Source organism: Hyaloscypha bicolor (assembly GCF_002865645.1).
Source record: "Hyaloscypha bicolor E unplaced genomic scaffold K444scaffold_142, whole genome shotgun sequence".
Lineage (NCBI taxonomy): Eukaryota > Fungi > Ascomycota > Leotiomycetes > Helotiales > Hyaloscyphaceae > Hyaloscypha > Hyaloscypha bicolor.
The window spans coordinates 185254-206812 of NW_020194644.1; the positions used below are offsets into that span (position 1 = coordinate 185254).

At 45.1% G+C, this 21559-nt stretch overlaps 6 protein-coding genes across 6 annotated transcripts; 2 read left to right on the top strand and 4 right to left on the bottom strand.

Annotated features, from left to right (window-relative positions):
• Positions 1-755: 755 nt before the first annotated feature.
• Positions 756-2046, bottom strand: K444DRAFT_700614 (putative zinc-containing alcohol dehydrogenase; the record flags this gene model as incomplete). Its single annotated transcript, XM_024888017.1, has 4 exons — positions 756-872; positions 932-1378; positions 1449-1838; positions 1891-2046. The coding sequence occupies 4 exons, from the start codon at positions 2044-2046 to the stop codon at positions 828-830; spliced, it is 1038 nt and encodes a 345-aa protein (XP_024730389.1). The 3' UTR covers positions 756-827.
• A 460-nt stretch (positions 2047-2506) lies between these two features.
• On the top strand, positions 2507-4761 carry K444DRAFT_668083 (uncharacterized protein; the record flags this gene model as incomplete). Its single annotated transcript, XM_024887369.1, has 7 exons — positions 2507-2600; positions 2688-3249; positions 3308-3737; positions 3846-3974; positions 4089-4117; positions 4175-4378; positions 4719-4761. 7 exons carry the CDS (start codon positions 2507-2509, stop codon positions 4759-4761), a joined length of 1491 nt encoding a protein of 496 aa, XP_024730390.1.
• Positions 4705-5643, bottom strand: K444DRAFT_700620 (uncharacterized protein; the record flags this gene model as incomplete). Its single annotated transcript, XM_024888018.1, has 4 exons — positions 4705-4885; positions 4940-5173; positions 5243-5357; positions 5462-5643. 4 exons carry the CDS (start codon positions 5641-5643, stop codon positions 4772-4774), a joined length of 645 nt encoding a protein of 214 aa, XP_024730391.1. The 3' UTR covers positions 4705-4771.
• Positions 5644-6691: 1048 nt separating this feature from the next.
• Positions 6692-7598, bottom strand: K444DRAFT_619028 (uncharacterized protein). The gene is made up of 3 exons (XM_024881439.1): positions 7444-7598; positions 7093-7386; positions 6692-7022 (listed from the first exon to the last, which is right to left on the bottom strand). The coding sequence occupies exons 2-3, from the start codon at positions 7273-7275 to the stop codon at positions 6789-6791; spliced, it is 417 nt and encodes a 138-aa protein (XP_024730392.1). The 5' UTR covers positions 7276-7386; positions 7444-7598; the 3' UTR covers positions 6692-6788.
• K444DRAFT_148406 (uncharacterized protein) lies at positions 7366-10451 on the bottom strand. The gene is made up of 5 exons (XM_024870588.1): positions 9323-10451; positions 8294-9256; positions 7854-8240; positions 7444-7801; positions 7366-7386 (listed from the first exon to the last, which is right to left on the bottom strand). Exons 1-4 carry the CDS (start codon positions 10135-10137, stop codon positions 7513-7515), a joined length of 2454 nt encoding a protein of 817 aa, XP_024730393.1. The 5' UTR covers positions 10138-10451; the 3' UTR covers positions 7366-7386; positions 7444-7512.
• Positions 10452-10551: 100 nt separating this feature from the next.
• On the top strand, positions 10552-18817 carry K444DRAFT_619030 (uncharacterized protein). Its single transcript, XM_024881440.1, has 8 exons — positions 10552-10976; positions 11026-11803; positions 11885-13276; positions 13346-14555; positions 14626-15852; positions 16428-16779; positions 16845-17610; positions 17678-18817. Exons 1-8 carry the CDS (start codon positions 10691-10693, stop codon positions 18444-18446), a joined length of 6780 nt encoding a protein of 2259 aa, XP_024730394.1. The 5' UTR covers positions 10552-10690; the 3' UTR covers positions 18447-18817.
• The last annotated feature ends 2742 nt before the right edge of the window (positions 18818-21559 follow it).

The following is a 21559-nucleotide window of genomic DNA, read 5'->3' on the forward strand; positions in this document are numbered from 1 at the left end:
GTGATACCTAGAAGGAATGAGTTAAAGATATCTGGAAACGGGAAGGGAGCCTACCCCTGGATTTTTCCAATTCCTAAGGTATCTTTGCCTGAAGGTAGACCAGCTCTCATGATGCTTATACCCAAGACCCAAGACCCAATTTAGCGCTATAAGGGAGAAGCCTCTTTCGAGGTTGTTATCGAGAGAACACAAGCTCGGCTAGAACGGTTACGCCAGAATAAAAGAGTACAATTCCCGCGAATTGAGACTTTGTAGGAGAGGCTTAATTAGCTATATCGGAACGAGAGATCCAAGTTTGTAGTTGAAGTTTATAGATATGGATGGAACCCTAGGATATAGGAAGTGAGAACCGCCGAAGTGGACGTCGACATCGAGAAAGAGGCCGCCCCTAAGCAGGAGCTCGATTGAGTGTCCTTGGTTCCTGCGGCTTTATGTATTGCACGCCATACTTGACTCCGTACATTCTTTCCGCCATATGGTTGCGAGTGCAGCTGGGACGGCGGAGTATTCCTTGGGGAAATAGGAGGATGGAGGGTAGGGGGTGGGAGGAGGAAGCAAAGTATGGTTACTGAGGAAGTGGCTGGGTCCGGGGGCTTGTTAGAGCAGCTACGACACTCTATCTCTCCATTCTCAAGTGAGGGCAACGAATGGCATGAATGTGGAAGAGTAATGCACTCAGGAGTTCTTTGCGATAGGAAACCACAAGTGGAGATGATGGAAGCTGTGGTAATATGAAGTCTATTACGTGAGATGTCCCAGTATCTTGATGACGTTTCTTGCCCTCATTATCGATCTCGTTCGTTGCCAAGAAAGAATGTTTTCATCGCCTACTCCACATCAATTATGACCTTTCCGATATGTTTCTTGCTCAACTAGTCATATTGTTAAATTTGACCTTGCAATTTTGCGTAAATGATGTCATCCAACTCACTAGATATTCATAGGCTGCTTTCATATCGTCGAACCCAAAAATCTGCTGATCAAGCACAGGCTTTATGGCATTGATATCAATAACTTTGACCAGTTCTTCGAATTGTGCTCTCGATCCGCAAGCAATTGCTCGTACTGAGCACATATGACCCAAAACTTCAAGTATGCTAGGCCATTCTGCTGGATTGAATCCATCGTGAATACCAATCAGTGTAATCACGCCTCCAAGTTTTACACTTTTCAGACTTTGGAGCAAGGACTTGCCTCCAGCGATGTCAAGGACATTGTCAACTCCCTCGCCATTCTCACTGAGTTCCTTGACCTTCTGGCCCCAGTCTGGATTCGTCGTGTAATTGATGACCGCTTTGGCACCAATACTCTTCAGCAGTTGTGCCTTTTCGTCTGAAGATGTGATGGCAATGACTGTTGCACCGACGGCTTTTGCAAACTAGGCGTGGGCCCAACAACATTAGCGATATCTACAAGACAGACTTCCTGGAAGGACAGCGAAGACCTACCTCTAGAGCAAAAAGACTCACTCCACCGGTTCCTTGCACCAAGATAGTGTCCCCAGCGACAGTTTTCCTATCCCCGAAAAGAGCATTCCAAGCAGTAACCGCCGCACAAGTGAGCGAAGCAGCTTCCCGCCATTTCAAACTTTCTGGAACCTTCACAAGTCCGCCCTCCGGAATTACAGCATACTGTCTGAAAGCTCCATTTTTCAACGACCCAAGCACGCTTTGGGCTGCTTCAATTGTCAAAGGGCCAGAGGCGTGGTCTTGGTAAAATGTCGTTGCAACACGATCCCCTTTTTTGAAATGCGCGACTTGGTCCCCGATGGCGATCACTTCACCAGCTCCGTCTGAACCTACGACTATATCTTTGATCCAGGGTAGAGGATAGAGTCCCTAAAATAATATCAGCAGCTGCAGGAAATAGCTCTTGTTAGATTAATTATACCAAGGCGAGAACAACATCTCTGTGGTTCAATGACAGAGCTTTCATCTTCACCAAGACATCGAAACTTCCGAGTGATGGCGTGCTGACGGTTCGAGTCTGGAGATCATCTAGCCCGGAGGAGCCTGAGAGGATCCATTCCTTTGATTGAAAAATCATATTGGTGGTTATGAAGAGTTCTTTTGTTGACGTCAAGCTGATAGAACTTCGATGTTTTTTTGAGAAGCGGATGGAGAAATGGAGGCAACTGGACTCTTTATATAGACAATTCAGGAGGCGATTTTATGGATTTCAGTAGCCGCTACGACAGCGTTATGAATTTGACACCATCTTGGAATAAGATACCTTCTTGAAGCGGAATTCCGTCGAGCCAGTATTTTATCAGGTGATCTCGCTTAGATTCGAAAGGGGGCTTTCCCGGATTACTCATCGTCATGCGGCAAACTCTTGAGAAGCATTCTCCTGTTGATTAATTGGTGCACGACACGGAACTCCGTTGGTTCGTCAGCTTCAACACAATCGATGCCCAAGCCTTCAGAACATCATGAACAAACTTCTCCGTCTTCTCTGATCCGGGCACCGGCTTTTGTACGAACGCTGGCAGAATATTCAACGGTCAATGTCGTCCCAGTCACCAGAAAACGGAATTCCTGCGGGGAGTGGAGACCAGAGCATTTTCTCCTGCAGCATTTGTACCAAGATATTCACGAAGAGTAAGTCTAGTCTAATTTAGCTTAACCAGGCATGGCAGTTGGACTCCACACATCTTCGTTCCGAGCGGATTTGCTGAAATTTTGCAGGGTTGTCCCGGAATCGCCATGTGCTTTACTGCCGTCAAAGGCAACTCAAGCAAAACCCTAGCCGGAAGAAATCGTGCACACTCTGCAGGCGTGCTAAGACGAGATGCAGTGAGGCAATACCACAGTGCACGCGGTGCAAAGCGAAAGGATTAGATTGCAAGTATGATCACGAAAACTCGGCTTTGCTATTTCTTGAGCTCGGTGAGGGGGAGTCCGACCACGATGTAGGGCTCAACCTCCCTGCACCGAGAACAGAGCCGGCGACACTTCCTACCCAAGCACTGCAGATTCCCTTGCTAAATCCAACCAATGGGGAAAATTCTCAAGTCGATTTTCGGTTGAACAGTTTGGCATCACATCAGGATTACCTGCCAGGCCAGCTACTTGACCATGAGATCGATTTCAATTTGGATCTTGAAGTCCCTCAATATGAAGACTGGCTGGATCCCAACCGCATAGGTGAAATAGCTCAAGATGTGTGCGAATCTGCACATCAGCTCACTGTGTTATCCAACTCTGGAGGGTCGAGACAGATAACAGGTCACAACGATAACCAATCCAGGTATTTCCCCCCACTACTAAATTTTCCTATCTCACTGACGGCTCATACGTACTTCTAGCCTCCAATATCCTCAAGAGTTACTCCAGCACCCATCATATTTGAATACAGTTGATGGTGAAATGAGTCTGCTCTCAGCACGAGCTGCCCGAATCGAACCAATATTCTCCGCTGCTCGTAAGATTGGCCTCTTCCGACGGAGGGAGCGATCATTTGGGTCCCAGCTGAGCGCCCATTTTCTGCTCCAAACACTACGTTCATATCCCAAAATTTTGCTGTCTGGCTCTCTTCCGCCATTCATTCACGAAAACTTCGGAGGTCTTGGCAATCGAGATCTTGTCGCTAGCTCAATGGAATTACCGATTTCAATCCTCCCCGAACCGCTTGCCATCTGCAAGAGTATAATTTGTATGTACTTTTCGAAGACTTCGGAGAGCACGTCTTTCGTGTGGAGGACCATAGACATGGAGTTGAATCGCTTAGGCCTGGAGGTAAGTGCTTCTGCGTTGCCCAGTAGCCCGACCAGCTTTAACGGCCCTAACTCCGTATGAGACCTTTGTATATTACTTGTTATACTAACGCCTTGAACTAATCACCAGTTTCATGCCTTTTCTGAGTGGACTCTGATGTCATCTCTTCAAGCTTTAACAATCTACATTCTCCTAGCCACTCTCGAAGAAGATAACCTCTCTCCTGCTATTGATGCAAAGTTGCTTCAGATGATGATGGTAAGTTCCTCTCACTTTTTCTTCTAAACAACCCCTAACACCGATCGGGCCGTTGCCACAAGGATCGAAGATCCAAACTATGCATACGGCATCGCGGAACACGGGGGGTGGCAGGAATGGATTCTCCAAGAATCAAGAGATCGGTAAGTCAGGATCAATCACCTCGTTCAATTTTCGTCAAGGTTTAACTATTAGATTAGAACATTTACTCTCCTCTATATCATCAACATGCTTTTCGATATCAATCCAACCCATGACCCGAATGTTTGCAATGCGATTCTGTCTATGCCAGTTCCTGCACACAAGTCGTTGTGGGAAGCAAAGGGATATCCTGAATGGAAGAAGGCGCACACTGGGTTTCTCCAAAAACGCCAGGGGAGACCTAGCCTTGCTTATCGTGATATGTGGGTGATGCGGGAGAAACTCGCTTTTATATCATACGGTCTCATGATTATCTCCAATGACAAAATTTCAGTTTTCGGGAGCGATCTTTATAAAGCGCTCGCTGACTTCCCCGTGACCCTAGGGTTGAGTTTCATCAGAAGAATCAAACGAGTCAGAAGCTTACGTTGGGTGACATGGATGATTGGTTCCTCAATCTCGATGCTTTCGGTACTTTTGTTCTTATGACGGCTTCATCAATGTGATCTGCTATGGGAGAGAAGGGATTTTGCTGTATGGCTCAGACTTAGCTCCATTTCCCGCTATTCAGATTATCTTCATCACTGACTCTAAACACTGTAGCACACAAAAGGATTGGAAGAATGAGGTATCCATATTAGTTTGATTGGCAGCGTCTAGGCATGCTTTTCGAATTTCACATACCACGCCCCACTCCCCTCTCCAATCCAAGGTGCCAATTTAACCATCTCCTCATCAAATATATCAGTCTTGCTAGCAGCTTGGTGAGCCTATACAGCAATCAGCTTTCCGATCTTTCCACCACCGTGCAAGGGACTACAGACATCAATGCTCTCCCAACCAAGGTAATAACATGCCAGCCTTCTTTCTTTCTCTTCCACCCGCTGATTACTCGCCTCGTCAACCAACATTCCATTCGTGTCATTGGTATTCAGAGCATATCCCCAGTCTCCACCAACGAATCCATCCATACGGTAGCAATCTGTGTATGTCTTGTGCATTGAATCCTTGAAGTCTGTATTTGCTTTCGGGGCATTGGAGAGGAGGTTTATGATTGCCTTTCATACATTTCAGTCAGTTACAGCGTCAAAGAGAGGATTTGTGGAGTTTTAGACGGAGTAACCAACAAATTCACAGATCTCAGCTTCTAAAGCTTTCGTCAAGTTTGAGATCTGCCCCTCTTGGAAATGGAAGAGCAGAGATTTCGCGTCTTGGACTTCAGTGAGCGCATTCAGCTGAGCCCTGAAAGATAGATTTGTGCGTATTTCTGGCTCGCGTGGCCACTCTAGATAGAAGCGTTGGCAAGAAGGGATTACAGTGGGTTAGAAGTTGAATATGGTGTGGACGTACGAATGACCCAGCACATCTCATGATTTTTAATTGGCAAGGCGGCATTTGCAGGTGCAACCATGGCCCCAAAATACTGGGTTTTGACTCCGCCGTGTAGAGAAAGGTATTGACGGAGCTTGACAAAATCGGCATTACAGTGAGAAGGGAGAACAAAGCGAATAATCTCTGAAAGTGCCATGCCGAAGGTGCTTCGATGAATTGGGAGACTGCTTGGGAGTTGTTTGCAGCTGTACTTTACGATTCAACGATCTTGTCAATTTTGCACACTAATTATATGAGCTGGAACCAGGTGTTTAGCCCCCTTGTGGCTTGCTCATGGCCCAGTATTTTGGCTATCTGCAATGAGCTGATTATGCGAGGCACACGGAACTCCTTGTCGAGTAGGGTTTAAATTGAAAAATAAAGCATATAAATTAATAAAGGCTACACTCAACTAATAATAACTATTTTTTTAATAAAGCTTTTAGTACTCTTTTATTATAATTTAATTAATACTAATTATAAAAATTAAAAATAGCCTTTTTAAGGCTTTTTTAAATATACTAGTAATAAGAATAATATATAATCTCGAGTTTCAGTTATTATACATCTTAAAATACTTTTATTTTAAAGTATTAAATATACATTTTAATAAGAAAATATTTATTTACAAGAAGAAATTACTAAAAGCTTTTCTTATTAAACTTTAAAGGTACTTCAAATATACTTCTTTATAAGCCAAATAAGTATTAGTAAAGCTAATATATTAAATAGCTAATAATAAAAGAAATATTAAGGCAAGCCTTAAAAGTAAATATAAGACTAATTATAAAGTTATAAAAAGAGAGATTCTTTTATATTAATAAGATTTTAAAAAAGAAATTATTATAAATCGAAAAATGCTTTATATTATTATTTACTAATGAATTTAATTACAATTTATACTATAATATCTTGGTTTTTATTACGCTATTTAGTTTTATAAGAACTTAATAATAATCTGGAAACCTTTTGCATTTAAGGGGCACGTATTAGTCCCCATGCAATAATTTAGCGAAGTTATAATACTTTCTTGCTTCCAGCTTGTCGAGATGGGCTATTACAATAGTAATAAAGAGAGTCGCTTGCTAAAATTAGTCGCGAGGGTTTGAAACAGTGCAACTATTCGAAACGTACCCTCGGTCCGGAATGAGGACAGTCCCTAATCCATGGTGGACCTGTCTACTCATGAAGTTGAAGAGCCGTTGGGGAAAAGTTGTTGTATTATACCCATTTTATCTTAGCATATAAGACATTAAACTTATGAGGTTATTTATCTAGATACAAGTCTTTTCTACTCTTTCACTAGCGCAACGGGATAGGCACTTGACCGCGCTGTTCCTTTAAAGATGCCACTTCAGCCTGAATGCGGCACTTGACGTCTTCGTAAGTCGAGTCACTCCTAGAAGCAAACTTCACAATATTAGAGTGGTCTTTGTCCGCGTGTATGACCTCCTCAGTTGCACTCGGGAGTCCGAGAATGACTGAGTTCGATCCGGCCGCCATGACTGGGGCCCCGTCCCGTCGGACATGCCCTGACTTCAAGCCGGACTTTGTTAGCAACGAGACATGCCTGTTCTTTCAAAATATTACAGCGGGAGCACCATACCTGTCTAGTAACCGTCTCAGTCTTTCTTGTCTCAACGAAACTGTAGACCTGCTTGTTTAAAACTACGTCCGGGTACGACGCCAGCTCGTTTCGAAAGTTGCCCTCTCCGAGACGGCGGACTAGTGCTGCGGCCTTGTCGTCGGAGATCGGGTCTTTTCCAGCCGCTTCTAGCTCGGCGCTCATTGTATTCAAAATGTCCTGGGCGTAGAATCCGCGGGACGGGCAGGCAAAGAGGAAGAGGGCTTTCGTAGCCTCCAGCAGCGGACTTCGCCTTGTTCGAGCTTCCACAAGTGTCTAGGCTTAAATGTTAGTGAAATATCCACGGAAGGTAATAGGGTGGGCCTGGCCTACCCGGGCTAATACTAAGCCTCCGTAGCTATGGGCAAGAAAAATAATGGGCCTTCTTTGTGACTGCGATTGTCAGTACCGGGAGCTTGAGAGCTTCAACCAAGGATAGCAGAGCTGGTTTCCCACCTCGGGTGTGTTTCTGATGTTGTTTAATGTTGCGTTGAGTCTCTCTGCTTGGCTAAAGAGCTCGTGTCGGGGGTGCTCCTGCTCGTCAAAAATATTTGACTTGTAGCCGTAGATTATTATGCGACAGCTGTTTGCGTCTTCGTGGAGGAAATCCTTTAGCCACATCTTAGGCTTTGCGGACTTGCTGAGCCAGCTTCCGTATGGATGCCCGTTAAGACCGTGGATAGCGACGATGCTAAGCGTCAATGTCAGCGTCGGCAACATAGCCACCAAGGAGTTTGCGGTACTCAGCAACAACCTCGACCTCAGGCCGCGGTTCATAGAGCTGCGTTGCGCCGATAAATTTAGTATCGAGATCAATTGACAGTTCCTCTTCGTCCTCACTGTTGTTGAAGAAGACATCACTATCCTCGCTGCTCTTCATTACTGCCCTGAACGGTTCGGGGACAAGGCCACGAAAGATGACTAGCGTTGTCCCTCTCTTGCCGGTCCTTGAAGGGGAGTATTTGATAGTCGACTGTGTAATGTCTTTGACCTCAATTTTGGTGCTCGCCTTTTCACTGTCGCTCATATTCTTTCGTATAATATCAGTGACTATGACACGGATAGAAACCTGGTCCTGTAACGGCACCTCGCGAGCTCGAAAGACGGTCATCCTACCCGCCGTTGAACGCCTGCTTTTATGGTTAGTTGGGAATAGGTCAAGCCTGTCCTGAAATTCACTCACCTTGTCGAAGGCTCGTTAGTGGCGGGCAAAGGCTGTGGTAACGGGTCTGCATCGCGCTGCCCTTCGCGACTGCGCTGCTCGGCCAGGTCAATTCGTTGCCTTTTAGACGGATGGGAAGAACTTCCACTTGGAAGAAGCAGCCCCGTACTAGGTTTGACATGACCACCATTACCGGTACCGTTATGCGGTATGGGACCGTCGTCGGACTCTTCGCGTTGCCGCTTCCCACTTGATGCTGTCGGCGCGTTTAGAGCCATCTCAAGTTTGCTGACTACCTCCTGACGGATGATCCTTCGCAAAAAGACCCTGGGGTCCTCGTCACTGGGGCGGGAGAGGAATTCATTATGCAAGTAGAGGCAACCTTTGACTGCCTCGGCGTACAGCCCACTGCCGCCCAGCTGAGAGTCGTACAGCAAGTGGCACAAGGTACCCCACTGCGCTTGCCGGTCCTGGCATTGGCTGAGGTTGATCGAGATGCCAAGATCAATCTCCAACAGTAGCTTGGCGAACTCCAGGAGGATGGGGTCAGCAAACCCGATAGTGAATGCAGGTGAGTGATCATTTCCTCTCTTGAAGGCGAGATAGAGAAACGCATTCCGTGGTTTGACTCCCGGTGGAGTGAGGAGATATACTTTTCCAGAATTCCAACTGGGCGAAGTGGAATCGGAGTCCAAGAAGCCCAGGAGACAACGAGCCAGTTTCAGCGCCAGAGTCTGCTTCTCTCTGGGACTGAAAAACTCGGCTGGTCGAAGTTTCTCCCGATCATTGCGAAGAAATGCTCCTTCTTCTATATAGTGCCCGAGGGATTGACCGGGATCTATATTGAGAGATGATATTGGCGATATATCATCAAGGGCATGGAATAAGCCCTGATGTTCGTGGAGGATCTGGAATAGTTTGCCTCTGGCCCAGCACTCAAGATCCTGGCAAATGTTCCGGATCTCCCCTACCCGGAAATGTTCGCTGCGGTCCGCGTTAGCAATTGAATTAGAAGTTCAGAAAGTAACAATTTATTTCTGGGAAACATACGCGTAGGGCAGGCATTTGGCTTCTTGCCACGTGCCGGGATGTGAACAACAGGATAGGAACATGCTGAGTGTTGGCCGTGACTGGCTGTCATAGATATCGTCTGAAAGATACAATAATACCTCGTGGGTCATGTCGCAGGAGGAAGCCCCAAATAATGACTGCAGCACTTCATTTGTTCGCTCCTGAGACTGGATGTCGGTGCTCGCTGACGATTCCGTCCCAGATGGGGTCATGGTATGCTGCGCTGAGTTTTGAGCTTTTTTGCAGAGCCGTACGAAAGCATCGTTGCAGTCATGAGCCGCTTCTAAGGCCGTCTTGGCCTGCTGAACGTCTCGTACACAGAAGAGTGCTGGGTTTGGGCCCTTGGTAATGTCGAGGTCGAAAGTGTCAGCGTTCTCCGAGTGGTCGTCCAAGTACTCTAGCAGGGCCCTGAAGTTAGAGTAAGACTGCACATCGCACTCTTTGGCCTGTTCGGCGACTGGCTGCGTATCTCCTGTGGCGGGACATGCTTCCTTGTTCCCAGTCACGAGTGACAAGTTGACCGCCCCCTCGAGCACAGTGCACAGCCTCTTGAGCTTGGTCCCAAGGTCGTCGTAAAAAGCCTGAGGCACAGTTTGAGGTACCCTCCACTTCAATATCTCGCGCAGTTCTGTCTCGAGAAACGCAAGGTTGTTCTCGAACGCAATGTTGCGGGTGGCCGCCTGATAGGGAGTCGCCTCTCGCCCTCGCCTGTACCTGTGTGATGCCAGCCTACCGACGACGCCAGATCCGACACGTTGAAGAATGCGCCACTCCAGACAGGAGTTCAAGTCCATTTTTCATACCGGTAGTCACTTTTGGTCCGGGTAATGGCATTGATTGCTCAAGCTTGAGTCGGCTGGCCGGCGCTGTGGTCAGCCTCGTCGTTGCCCCCGGATGCCGCCGCCGAGCGACAAGACTACGGTAAGGTTACCGTGGAGCACCTCTTGCTTTTGAACTCTATTTGAAGGTTAGCCTGTTAATCCAGAACCGGTGCTCTGGGGAATGGCATCCGACTGAAGTTGTCGAAGGATGGCTGGAAGAAGCGGCTGAACAAGCTGGTAACACTGCAGATGATCCAGCTGAGATTAGATGCCCAACCATGCCCCTCGCCTCTTCTTGCTCTGGCGAGCCTATCACGTGCCTAGTTTGACGCCCTCGATGCACCTCGTCGACAAACCTTAGGCATTGCATTTGTGACCGATGCCTCAGTCCAAACAACAAGGCGGGACACATGTATAGCCGCAATCATCAACTCAGCTCACATCGCTGTTTTGCCGATGCACCGAACCGCGCCCTTTGTGACGATCTCTGATTTCCAAGGCGTTGCTAGCTAGGCATCGGAGGAGCATGGCATCCACCCCCGCGCTTCCTGGAGAGGATGACGAGCCCATCTTCAGCCTGGCGGAGGATTGCGAGGCGTTTTTTCAGCAAGAGATCTCCCGCCTCGAATCCGAGGAGTCCAAGGAGCTTCGGCTCCTTGAGGAACACCAACAACGCTTCACGGCTTGGACGGCCTATATGGGCGTCTTTGCGAAGCGGAGCTTATGTCTTGATCGCAAACTCAGGCATCATCCAGACCTGCAAGACCTTGTTCTACGTCTGTTAGACATCCTGAAGACAAACCTTTCATACAGTAAGTGTCTCCGGAATACTTCCCCCGCCGGGTATTAACCATGTACCAGTTCTCGACACGCAGAACACGCCGGAACCAGAACCCTCGGAGGAGTTCTCTGCTAAAAATGAAGCAGAATCTAGCCCGCAAGTAGTGGACAAGGATGCCCTGGAGGCTATTGACGGGGCCATCGACCGGTTGAACCGTCTTGGTGTTGCCATTCGACAGTCATCGACCAGGAGGCTCACGGCCAGAGGTACCACCAAGGTGTCGGGCTTCCATTCGTTCAAAGAATTAGCGACACTTTTTGTGAAGACGACTTACCCAGGTGCTACATATGAGCTACAAGATCAGCTTGGCAAATCGATGGCCGAGAGATTCGATAACGTGATTTCCAGTCAGTCTCAACATGCCGCCCGGGGGGAGCGACGGCGCAAGACCACGAATACCTTGCAATCTATAGCCGAAGACATGGAATTTGATGAAGAGCCGGCTGCAGATGTACCTGTCCCGGAGGAGGCCCCAGCCATGAACGAAGCTCAATATCACAGGATGATGACCGAAAGGACCGGCCAGTCTTCGTTATTTCAAAGACGACACGACGCCCGGGGTCGCCGTTCAGAAGCGTCCATGTCGTCCATAGATCGCCAAGTGCTTCAGCAGAAGATGAGTGGTCAATCCAACATCGGCTCTCAGCAGCAGAAGAAGAAGAAGGAAACCTCGTCAATTCAGATCAATCAAGTAGGATACCCAAAAGCACCGCAGGTCAAGAATAACCCCAACCGCATCACCTGTGAGTGGTGCTTTGAGACAAAGGAACAGAAGTTCTTTGAAGGTGATGAATGGAGGTATGGCCCATTTCAAGCTACAATATCTTCCCCCCTCCTCTTAAATCACTACACTTACTAACTTCCACACGTTATATGCAGAAAACATGTGGACAATGACTTGAAACCGTACCTGTGCATCTCAGAAAACTGTGCAGAGCCAACCTGCTCTTTCACCACATTCAATAAGTGGAAAGAGCACATGCTCGCACAACATGGCGTGATGTGGCACCAGGACGTACACCCGCAAGCGACCTGGGTATGTGCTGTTTGCCATGATCCTTCGGAAGGCTTCCAGAGCCCGCAGGCGCTCTACAGCCACATGGAAAATGCTCATCACTTCACCGAGGCTCAACTCGAAGCCATTGTGACCCAGAGCAAAGTACAGGGACGTAGACGGCCCGATATTTGCCCTCTGTGCTTTTTGCACGTGGAGGAGGATCCCAGTATCGCTTCCAAGCCATCTACGGCTAGAGAACTTGTCAGAACTGATGCGGGAAAGCGACAACATGAGCCGCCAATCCCAGAGAGTACGCCGAAGCGTGTCCGGACAGGCAGCAACGTAGGACAAACATCGCCGCGTGAGCCGGACGTCGCTGCCAAGGCCCGGAGCAATGATGAGCTGACTGAAGCGGGTGATCGAAATTCGTCGCGCATCGACTTGATGGCACGGCATGTTGCCGCCCACCTCCAGGGTCTCATGTTTCTGACCATTCGGCTTATGTCCCTCCACAATAACGACTCCAAATCCGTCTCCATTGCGAGTTCATCAGCCGACAGCGGCGATGCCTCAACGCGCAAGATAACGTCTCCGGGTAACTCAGAGCCGGAGGCCGAGTCACCCATGAGCATCTGGGACCAAGAGTCGATAGAGGACAGAGACGAGAGCGAGGACGGCGCCGACGATATTCCGGATTCCAAGTCCGATACAGACTGGAGCAGAGTTATCCAAAGCAACAAACAACTAGAGGGGCCAGAGGCTTTGGGGGGGCTCTTGCACCTTTCTCACCCTGACGATATGGATCTCGCTTTGATAAAGTACCACTTCCCAGATGCCACGAAAACCGTCCAAATTCACCTGGCTCGTTCTACGACGATACGTAGGCGGAAATTACTCGACCAACGACACCACCAAGCTTGGTTGACGATAGACCGACGCCGCCCCCCTTCTATCCAAGAGGCCATACTTGACACGGGCGACGAACCTTTCAACCGTCCTTCTACCAGAAGGCCAAGTAGACAAATGGAACTAGTGCCGGGGACGACTGATTCCTACAACCGGACCAACCCCACCTACACCTCGGCGCCTTATATCGATAACGACTCCAAACCCAGTAGCGTGATATACTCGACAGCTCCTAGCGTATCGGAGCTGGACGACGTGGTATACCCACAACCGGTTAGAGTATCAGAGAAGGGGGCCGAACACGTCTTCTGTCAGTATTGTGGCCGTACATTCCCATCCTCTTTGCTCCTTAACAGCTCCTGGTGGAGGTAAGTGAATGCTTCTTCGTCGCGTCGAGCTCTGAGGTTTATCTGAGATTTGATAACTAACCTGGAAAGATCCCATGTAACCGAGGATGTGCAGCCATATGTGTGCCTCTTCAGCCGGTGTTCGTTCTTATTCTTCTCGGAATACCTAGAATGGGCTGCGCATATGGATAGCGTTCATTCACCGAGCTGGATTAGGCAGCTTAGCGGGTTCGCATGTCCTCTTCAAGATGAATGTCATACCGACGGCAAGACGATACCTCACTTCGAGGATCCAGAAACCTTTGCTCGGCATATTGAAACCAATCACAAAGCTTACGTCGAAGCTACATTCAGAAGCACCGCCGATGCGGTGGCGGCCTGGAGTCAACCCGAAGGTTGTTGCCCGCTCTGCAAGAATTGGTGCGGCTTCGTCCTAGACGGTGTACTGGATCCAGCCCAACAAATGGCGCTACACATTGCGAACCACCTCAAGTTAACGGCTTTCAGACTCAGACTGCTGCCATACGGCGATGGCGAAATAGAGGATGTAGATTCTAAATCGGTTACAAACATGGAGGCAGATCGTAGCTTGCGTAGCGACGACCTAGACGACATGTCGCTACCGCCACCGCGATACTTCATTCATTCGGGCCGTAGTTATACGGAGCGTAGTTATACCGACCCTGTGCTCCAGTCGTTGCGAGGCAGACAGTCTACGATGCAATGGGGAGAAATTGAATTGCCGATTGAGACTTCAATTTTAGCAGAACTAATCGTCGGATCATATGCCATAGGAGTATTCGATAACCCGCCTCGAGTCTTTCTACCCCAGTCCTTCCTCTCGGAGTTTATAACAAAAGCTGCCGTTGCAGAGGAACTGGAAGAAAACCTGGATATTGACAATAATAGTGGCCTCATCAATTTTATCGTTGACTCCGCGAAAAAGGTGTTCGCAACGGCTATCATCAGCGCCATCGACGGCAGTAACCTTTACATGTTAATGAAAAGATTCCAAGAGACCGAATTTGACGATGGTTGTTTGCCCCTCAAGAGAGACACCATGTTAGCGCTGCCCTGTTTTCAGGGCAGGTTTTGGAACAAGCTCAGAACCCACAAGTTTCTTCAGAACCAATGGGTCTTTTTAGCCCCGATCTTTTCGAAATCACAATTCAAGATAGAGCTAGAGCCAGAACATATCTTTCCTTTCACGTGGGTGAGCAATGACGCCAAAGAAGGAACGTTCAGCAATGTCTATCAGGCCACAATCCACGAGTCTCACCAAAAAGACCCAACCTGGACGGTAAGAGCTCAATTCTAGTATTATACTTTCGTCAAATGAGATGATAACAGCATTGGTTGACATGTCTCAGGTTGAAGGCCACAAGGCCAATGTTGCAATCAAGGAGATTAAAGAACTCGAGGAGGTCAAAGACAGCATGCATCCGGCCGCGACCGACGAGGAAGAAGTATTCAATAAGGAATGGGAGGCTGAGGCAAGGGCATTGGGTGACATCAGTAGTCTCAATCACCGAAACATCGTTCAATGTATTGCCGCAATTAAGAGGGGAAAGAAGCGTTATTTCATGTTCCAATGGGCTGATGGAGGCAGTCTTGGAGATTTCTGGAAAGATAACCCCCGTCCAAATCTTGACCCTGGGTTTATAAAAGAGGTAGTGTTGCAGCTTCGGGAGCTTGCGGACGCACTTCACGAGCTTCACAACTATAAAGGGTCATACCGCCATGGCGATTTGAAACCCGAGAATATTTTGAGGTTCAAAGATGCAACTCGTGTCGGGGTGCTAAAGATTGCAGGCATGGGACTGGCGAAACATCACACGGCCCTGACATATATGCGGCCTCAGAGGAGCACACCATACGGAACCGTGAGATATGAGCCACCGGAAGTGGTCACTCACAAAGCTTCGGAAGAAGGTAGATCGCGTCTCTATGACATTTGGTCAATTGGATGCATCACCTTGGAATTTATTGTGTGGCTGCTCTACGGTTACCACGACCTTGTGAAGTTCAACGATAGCATCAAAAGCTCATTTGAAGAGTCTAGTCCGTACTTTAAGGTCGGAAATGGCAACGTAGCACAAGTGCATCCTGTTGTTCAAGCATGCATGGATCACATTTTCAAAGACCCGGAGTGCACTGGCAACGGCGGCAATATCGCAATTCGCGACCTCCTCGACATTGTCAAGACAAACTTGCTGGTCGTTCATCTCCCACAACATAGAGCATTGAATTTAGCATCAATAGGTGGCAATGTTGCTGTTACCGACACAGACAGTCGTCCCTCCCCAACTTACCGGCATATCGGCCCAACTCGTGCCACCGCATTCCATTTTCGCAAGTTACTGGATGATATGATAGGTAAGGGAAAGGAAGATGAACGCTACTGGTTTACAGGTATAAGTCGAGAAAATCTCAAAGGCCTTCCGTCTCGCATGATTTCGTCAATAGTCACCAATGACTTTCTGTCTTCGGAGTCTGCTAATCGACCAAATCAGCTGGTGGATCGCACTGCACGCATGAGGGACACACCAACACAGCCCGGACTATCGGCGCAGCTAGCACAGCCCTCAAGACAAAATGTGAGCAGTTTGCCACCGACCTGCCAATCCACACCACTATTTGTGTTAACATGTAATTGCTAATCATGTCCCGCATCAAAGCCTGTACGCATTGCCTCCACGCCTGAAAATTAGCCGTCGGGGATCTTCCCTTTACTGACACTCGCCTTTGTTATGATATGCAATAGGATGTAAGTGATTGCAGGCCAACTCGGCGGTGAGAACTAGAACTAACGTCGCTTTTCTAGTATGTAAGATGAACATCTATAACATGCAACAGAGAAAACTAATGGATTGCTAACAACAAATGGGTTATTTCAGGCTGTAAGTCAATCGCATCTTTCTCCTGCTTGTGTGCTAGGACACCTTGGAGTGCTGTGTATTGACAATTTTGGGGTAGCATGTGAGTGATACTTTCTTTCGGCAAAATATAGATTACACACTCTAGAACAGAAGTTGATTAGAGACTGAATAATAGCCAGTAAGTTGTCTTCTTACTCAGTTCAGGAGCTAAGACTAATAATCGTGAAGCCAGTATGTCTTCCTAGAAGCTACCCCAGCTTTCTTCTTGATAATTGAGTACCAATCGCAAACAGCTCAGCAATCTTTTGGAATTCCCAGTCGACAATAGCTTCGCAGATAGTCTTTTCAACGATCAAAAGATCTCCCAGGAATTGATTCAAGGTTCGAATATTGCGAAGCTCTGTGGGAAATGTTCGAATATGGACTTCTGGTTACCTCGGTTTCGGATCGACGACACCTTATCCGAACTGGAGCAAAACTCAGCGAATTGTGACTTTTGCAAATTCCGTTGGCAGCTTTGTAAGGACTTGAACTTGCAACGCGAAAGATTTTCCTCAATCCAATTCGACAGACGCAAATCTATGCTGAGAATGAGCACTTCGATGGAAAGAGATCCTCCTGTTCTGTCTATCTGCAGAAGTCCAGGTAAGTGTGGAAATCTAGAATTCCTTTCCCTGTGCTCGTTTTTTTGACACTGGTTGATGGGATAGATCCAAAAACGCCTCTTTCGATGCTTCCCATTCAAATTGGTTTGCCTCAGTTGCCAGCAGCTGGGAGTGACCTACATTTGAGAATCCTTCGGCTGTGGTTGAAGCACTGCGATGAGAACCACCCTAGATGCCGTCCGCCTGAGACGGCTATGCTACCCACCAGGCTCATTGACGTGGGAGCCAGTGCCTCCACAACCATCAACTTGTACGAAACCCAAAAGGACGACACAATGAAGTACATTGCACTATCTCACCCTTGGGGAGCACCACCGCACTTCTGTACCTTCACATCAAACATCGAGGAATACAAGCAGAGCATTGACTTCACCAAACTTCCAATCACTTTCCAAAATGCAGTCAGCGTGACTAGGGAGCTAGGCCATCGATATCTCTGGATCGATTCAATTTGCATCATTCAGGGTCCTGATGGCGATTTCAACAAGGAGGCCATGAGAATGGAGGATGTCTTCAGCTCGGCACATTGCGTCATTGCTGCCAGCTCCGCCAAAGGGCAAAACGATGGCTTCTTGAAGAAGCGAGATGAGCGAGAACATCTGACATTCATCCGAGAAGGACTACCGCCATTTCATATCTGCAGCTTCATCGACGACTTTGACCAGCATGTGTTGGAAGGCTCTCTCAACAAGAGAGGATGGGTGTTGCAGGAAAGGGCCTTGGCGCGACGCACAATCTACTTCACTAACAAGCAAACATATTGGGAATGCGGCGGCGGGGTGCGATGCGAGACTCTGACCAAAATGCACAAGTGAGCTTGAATTCCTATTCTTCTCGATGCTTCTTTTCCTTTGAATACTAACATCAATGATCACTAGTAATCTCGCTTCCTTAGTCGGTGACCCAAATTTCCCTGAAATTGCCATCAAATCCTCAAGAAGTGGGAAAATCCGCCTCTATCAAGCCCTCTACACCCACTACTCGCGCCTAAAATTCACCCGATACAATGATCGACCGATTGCTATTGCAGGCCTCGAGAAACGACTGATTCGCGCTTTCGACACCAGAGGCGGATTTGGCGTCTTCGATGATGGTCCTGGTCTCCTCCACCGCAGTCTATTATGGAGTCGTGGCTCGGACGAGGTAACTCTGGACAGAATCACCCTTCCGGCCGACAGCCGAATAATAGTTCCCACATGGTCTTGGATGGCATTTAAAGGCGGGATCGACTATCTGGAGTTGCCATTCGACGGCGTGGACTGGGAAAAACTGGAGATACGATCTCCCTGGACACCTGGTTCTCGTGGAAGTTGGCATACAGGCGACCAAGCTGGGGTCGTCGAGTTGAGTGCTATAGCGCGAGATTTTGACATTCCTAGAGAGCATAGGCCAGAGGCAAAACTCATCTATGACCGTCCGCCCAAGTCGGACGGCTCAAGTCAGTCCGTGAAATGTGTTGTTGTGGGTAGGCGGAGGGAAGGTGCTGTCCAGAGCGAGCAGAATCGGATGCACTATGTTCTTTTGGTCACTACGAAAGCTTCGCAGGTCACGGGAGAGGCTCTGGTTTGCGAGAGAGTTGGAGTTGGTCACTTCCTTGGCCGATGGATCAGATTGGATCAACCAGGCACCCCGGTCAAAATTCGATAGCTCAAGCTTCTCAACTCCTGGAGGCCTGTGGGGTCGTACGTTCCCCACACCTCTGGATAGTAATATTGCCCAACATAAATGCAATAATCCTGGGCCCAGATGCAAGTCATTGTGATTAATACCGAAGGTGATGTGCTTCGGACTGCTTAGCTGATAGCTAACGAGATTGAGGTGCGAGGTGCTCACAGTGTGAATGTATTATTCCCGGAATTAGGGAGCGCGTACCTGTACTCTGTAACGGAAGGGGTTGGGTTGGGCGTGGGCCAGAAGTGCAACGACACCCCCATATGCGTACATTGTACAAATACCACAGCATGGAGCTGTAAATTGTTGAACCAAACATCCCTGCGGGTCGAGGGTGCAGATTTACGTGACCAGTACTGATCAGTGCACGTCTTGAAAAGATATGGATCTGTTGTAGAAATGTTCAAGTAGTTAAAATCCACCTCCCACGCAGTACCACGAAGTTCCTCGCGCTCCGTTGATCATGCAGAGTAAAGTGAAGGCCAGTATAAACTCAGCCGGGACAAGGTGACTAGATCCGTTATCGAGCTTAAGGATGTTGCTATTTCAATCTTGAAGAGTTTTGCAATATCTGCCGAAGCCTTCTCGGCAATTTCAAGATACGCTCGTTCGAAGTGACCCAAGCCGATGCGTAATAAAGGGGCAGAAGGGAGCTTCCTACGTATAAGCGGGTAGGAACGGGGCATGGCGTAATCTATTAATTGGTTCGTCAGAACGTCAACTTGTGTACAAAATACGGGGAGTTGAGTTTGAGGCATTCTCACCGGGAAGGGTGGAATGTACTTCGTAGTTAGGGGACAGTACCGGAAAGTTTATACTCGGGTTCGGGACTAACTTCGTTAGCTTGAGGCTCAGCATCCTTGTCCTGCAGGTCAGTATCCTTTCTCTATATTTGGCTAGAATATCTCTTTCCCGAATACAAATGCATCTCGCACTAACTTAATTATTGCTATCCGCTACGCTCCGGCCAGCTTTGGGTTTCGCTTAAACTATAGGAACATCAAAAGTCCTACTTTTCCAACTCCTTCTAATCTCTAGAATATTAACAAAATTTAAGTAAAAGTTTGCTCTATATATAGTTTTGAAAGGCTTCTAAAAGTGTATAAGAGCATTCATACCCGTTATTTGTTTGTGGAAAGGTATTTGAAGTTGAAGTTGAGAGAAAAATTATAAGTAAAGTTTAAGGCTAGCCATAGTATAACGAATAGTAAGGAAGTCTAAACAGGGGTAAGTTAGAAAAGCTAAAAGAGAGAATTTAAGTAAGATTAGCTATATTATATTTACTTATACTATAACTTGTAATACTTTTATAAAGCAAATTATTAGTACTTCTAAAAGTAACAAATTTCTAATTATTTAATTAAGAACTAATAATATTATATATATTATAAGATAAATTTCCTTTTAAATAACCCTTGAAATAACCCTTGAAATAAAGGTTAGTTAATTATATAAGTTATATATAAATACTTAAAATATTTAATAAAAAGAAGTAAAATCTAGAACTTTATAATAATTAATTAAAGAAGTCTAATAAATAAAGAAACTTTAGCTTCTTTTTTATATAATAAGGGTTAAGCGAATATTAAACTAATTATATATTTTTATATAATTTCTTAACTTTTTATTTCTTTTTATATTTAGTTTTTCTTCTTATAAAAGAACCTGAAATAATTTAAAATATACTTTATTTATATAATATTTACTCGATTTTTTATTATATACTTTTCTTTTATATTATTAATAATAATAAATTAGAATTCTTAAATATATTTTATAATAATAATTATTAGTTTTATTTTTTTTTAAAAAATTAAATTTATATAAATATAAATTAATATAAATTATTTATTTTAAAAATATATATAATATTCTTTAAATATTCTTTAAATATATTAATAATACTTAAGTCTTTTTCTCAAATTAGATTTCTTAATATAAGTATAAAAAAGTTTATATAAGATATAATAGTAAAATTAATATAATAATTAAAAGTTTAAAGTTTAAAGAATTTTATATATTAGAAATATAAAGCTAAAAAATAAAAAAAGAGAAATGTCTTAACTTTTAATAATATTTTATTAATTTTTAGCTTATTTGTAATAGCAGAAATAGAGTAATAGAATAAGGCCCAAAGATTAATAATTTTCTATATCTTAAGGATTTAAAGCTAAGGAGAGAAGAAGTGAGGTGTGGCAGTGGATAAGTAGGTATGGCCAAGACTACTAAAACGTCGAGCTTTGGAAGCGAGCTTGGTTTGAATTATAGCTTGGAATCTTAGCTAAAACCAATTCCTTTAGCTAAAACTATATCCGTATTAACTATATAATACTAGCTATTATATTATTTACTTATTTTAAATATATTTTCTTTTATATAATATTTATAATAATATATATAATATATATTAGTTATTATATAAGAACTCTAGTTTTATAATAGCTAATATTATATAATTAGTTTTAGCTAAGGTTTTAACTAAGATACTAAGCTAAATTCTAAGATAAGATTTAAACCGAGTTCGGTATTTCAGTAATCTTGGCTTTACTAACTTATTTACTACTATACCTTACTTTCCTCTTTAGCTTTAGATCCTTAAGATATTAGATTTATAAATCTTTATACCTTGTTTTATTACTTTACTTCTGCTATTACAAGTTTTAAAGTATAAAATAAGTAAAGTAATTATTATTTATAAAATAAATAAATTTCAGGTATTTAATTACTACTTTTTCAAGCTTTTTTTTCAAGCTTTAAATATTTAATTTTTCTTATCTTTATTAATTTCCTTTTAATATTTACTAATTATTATAAAAATATATAATATAATTATAAGAAATAAAAGTATTATATAAAATTAAATAAAGTCTATTTCTAAGTATTAAGTATTTAGAAAATCTTTTTATAAAAATCTATTATAATAATTATTTATTTAAGTAAAATTTTACTTTATATTAATTAATTATATATTTATTCTTAAATTTTTGTTTTATTGTTTTTATCTTTAAATTAACTAATTATATATTTTCTTTTATTTAATTTTAATATAAAAAGAAGAAAAGCATATTTGCTCTAAATGCCTTAAATAA

Bases quoted from the DNA above. Each gene is read 5' to 3' on its own strand.
- K444DRAFT_619028 (XM_024881439.1), bottom strand. From the start codon at position 7,275: ATGAGCGCCGAGCTAGAAGCGGCTGGAAAAGACCCGATCTCCGACGAC. The intron at 7,023-7,092 runs GTATGGTGCTCC...TCCGGCTTGAAG, and splicing joins CTGAGACGGTTACTAGACAG to TCAGGGCATGTCCGACGGGA.
- K444DRAFT_148406 (XM_024870588.1), bottom strand. From the start codon at position 10,137: ATGGACTTGAACTCCTGTCTGGAGTGGCGCATTCTTCAACGTGTCGGA. The intron at 8,241-8,293 runs GTGAGTGAATTT...CCATAAAAGCAG, and splicing joins ACTAACGAGCCTTCGACAAG to GCGTTCAACGGCGGGTAGGA. The intron at 7,802-7,853 runs GTACCGCAAACT...ATTGACGCTTAG, and splicing joins GAGGTCGAGGTTGTTGCTGA to CATCGTCGCTATCCACGGTC.
- K444DRAFT_619030 (XM_024881440.1), top strand. From the start codon at position 10,691: ATGGCATCCACCCCCGCGCTTCCTGGAGAGGATGACGAGCCCATCTTC. The intron at 13,277-13,345 runs GTAAGTGAATGC...TAACCTGGAAAG, and splicing joins CTTAACAGCTCCTGGTGGAG to ATCCCATGTAACCGAGGATG. The intron at 14,556-14,625 runs GTAAGAGCTCAA...GACATGTCTCAG, and splicing joins AAAAAGACCCAACCTGGACG to GTTGAAGGCCACAAGGCCAA.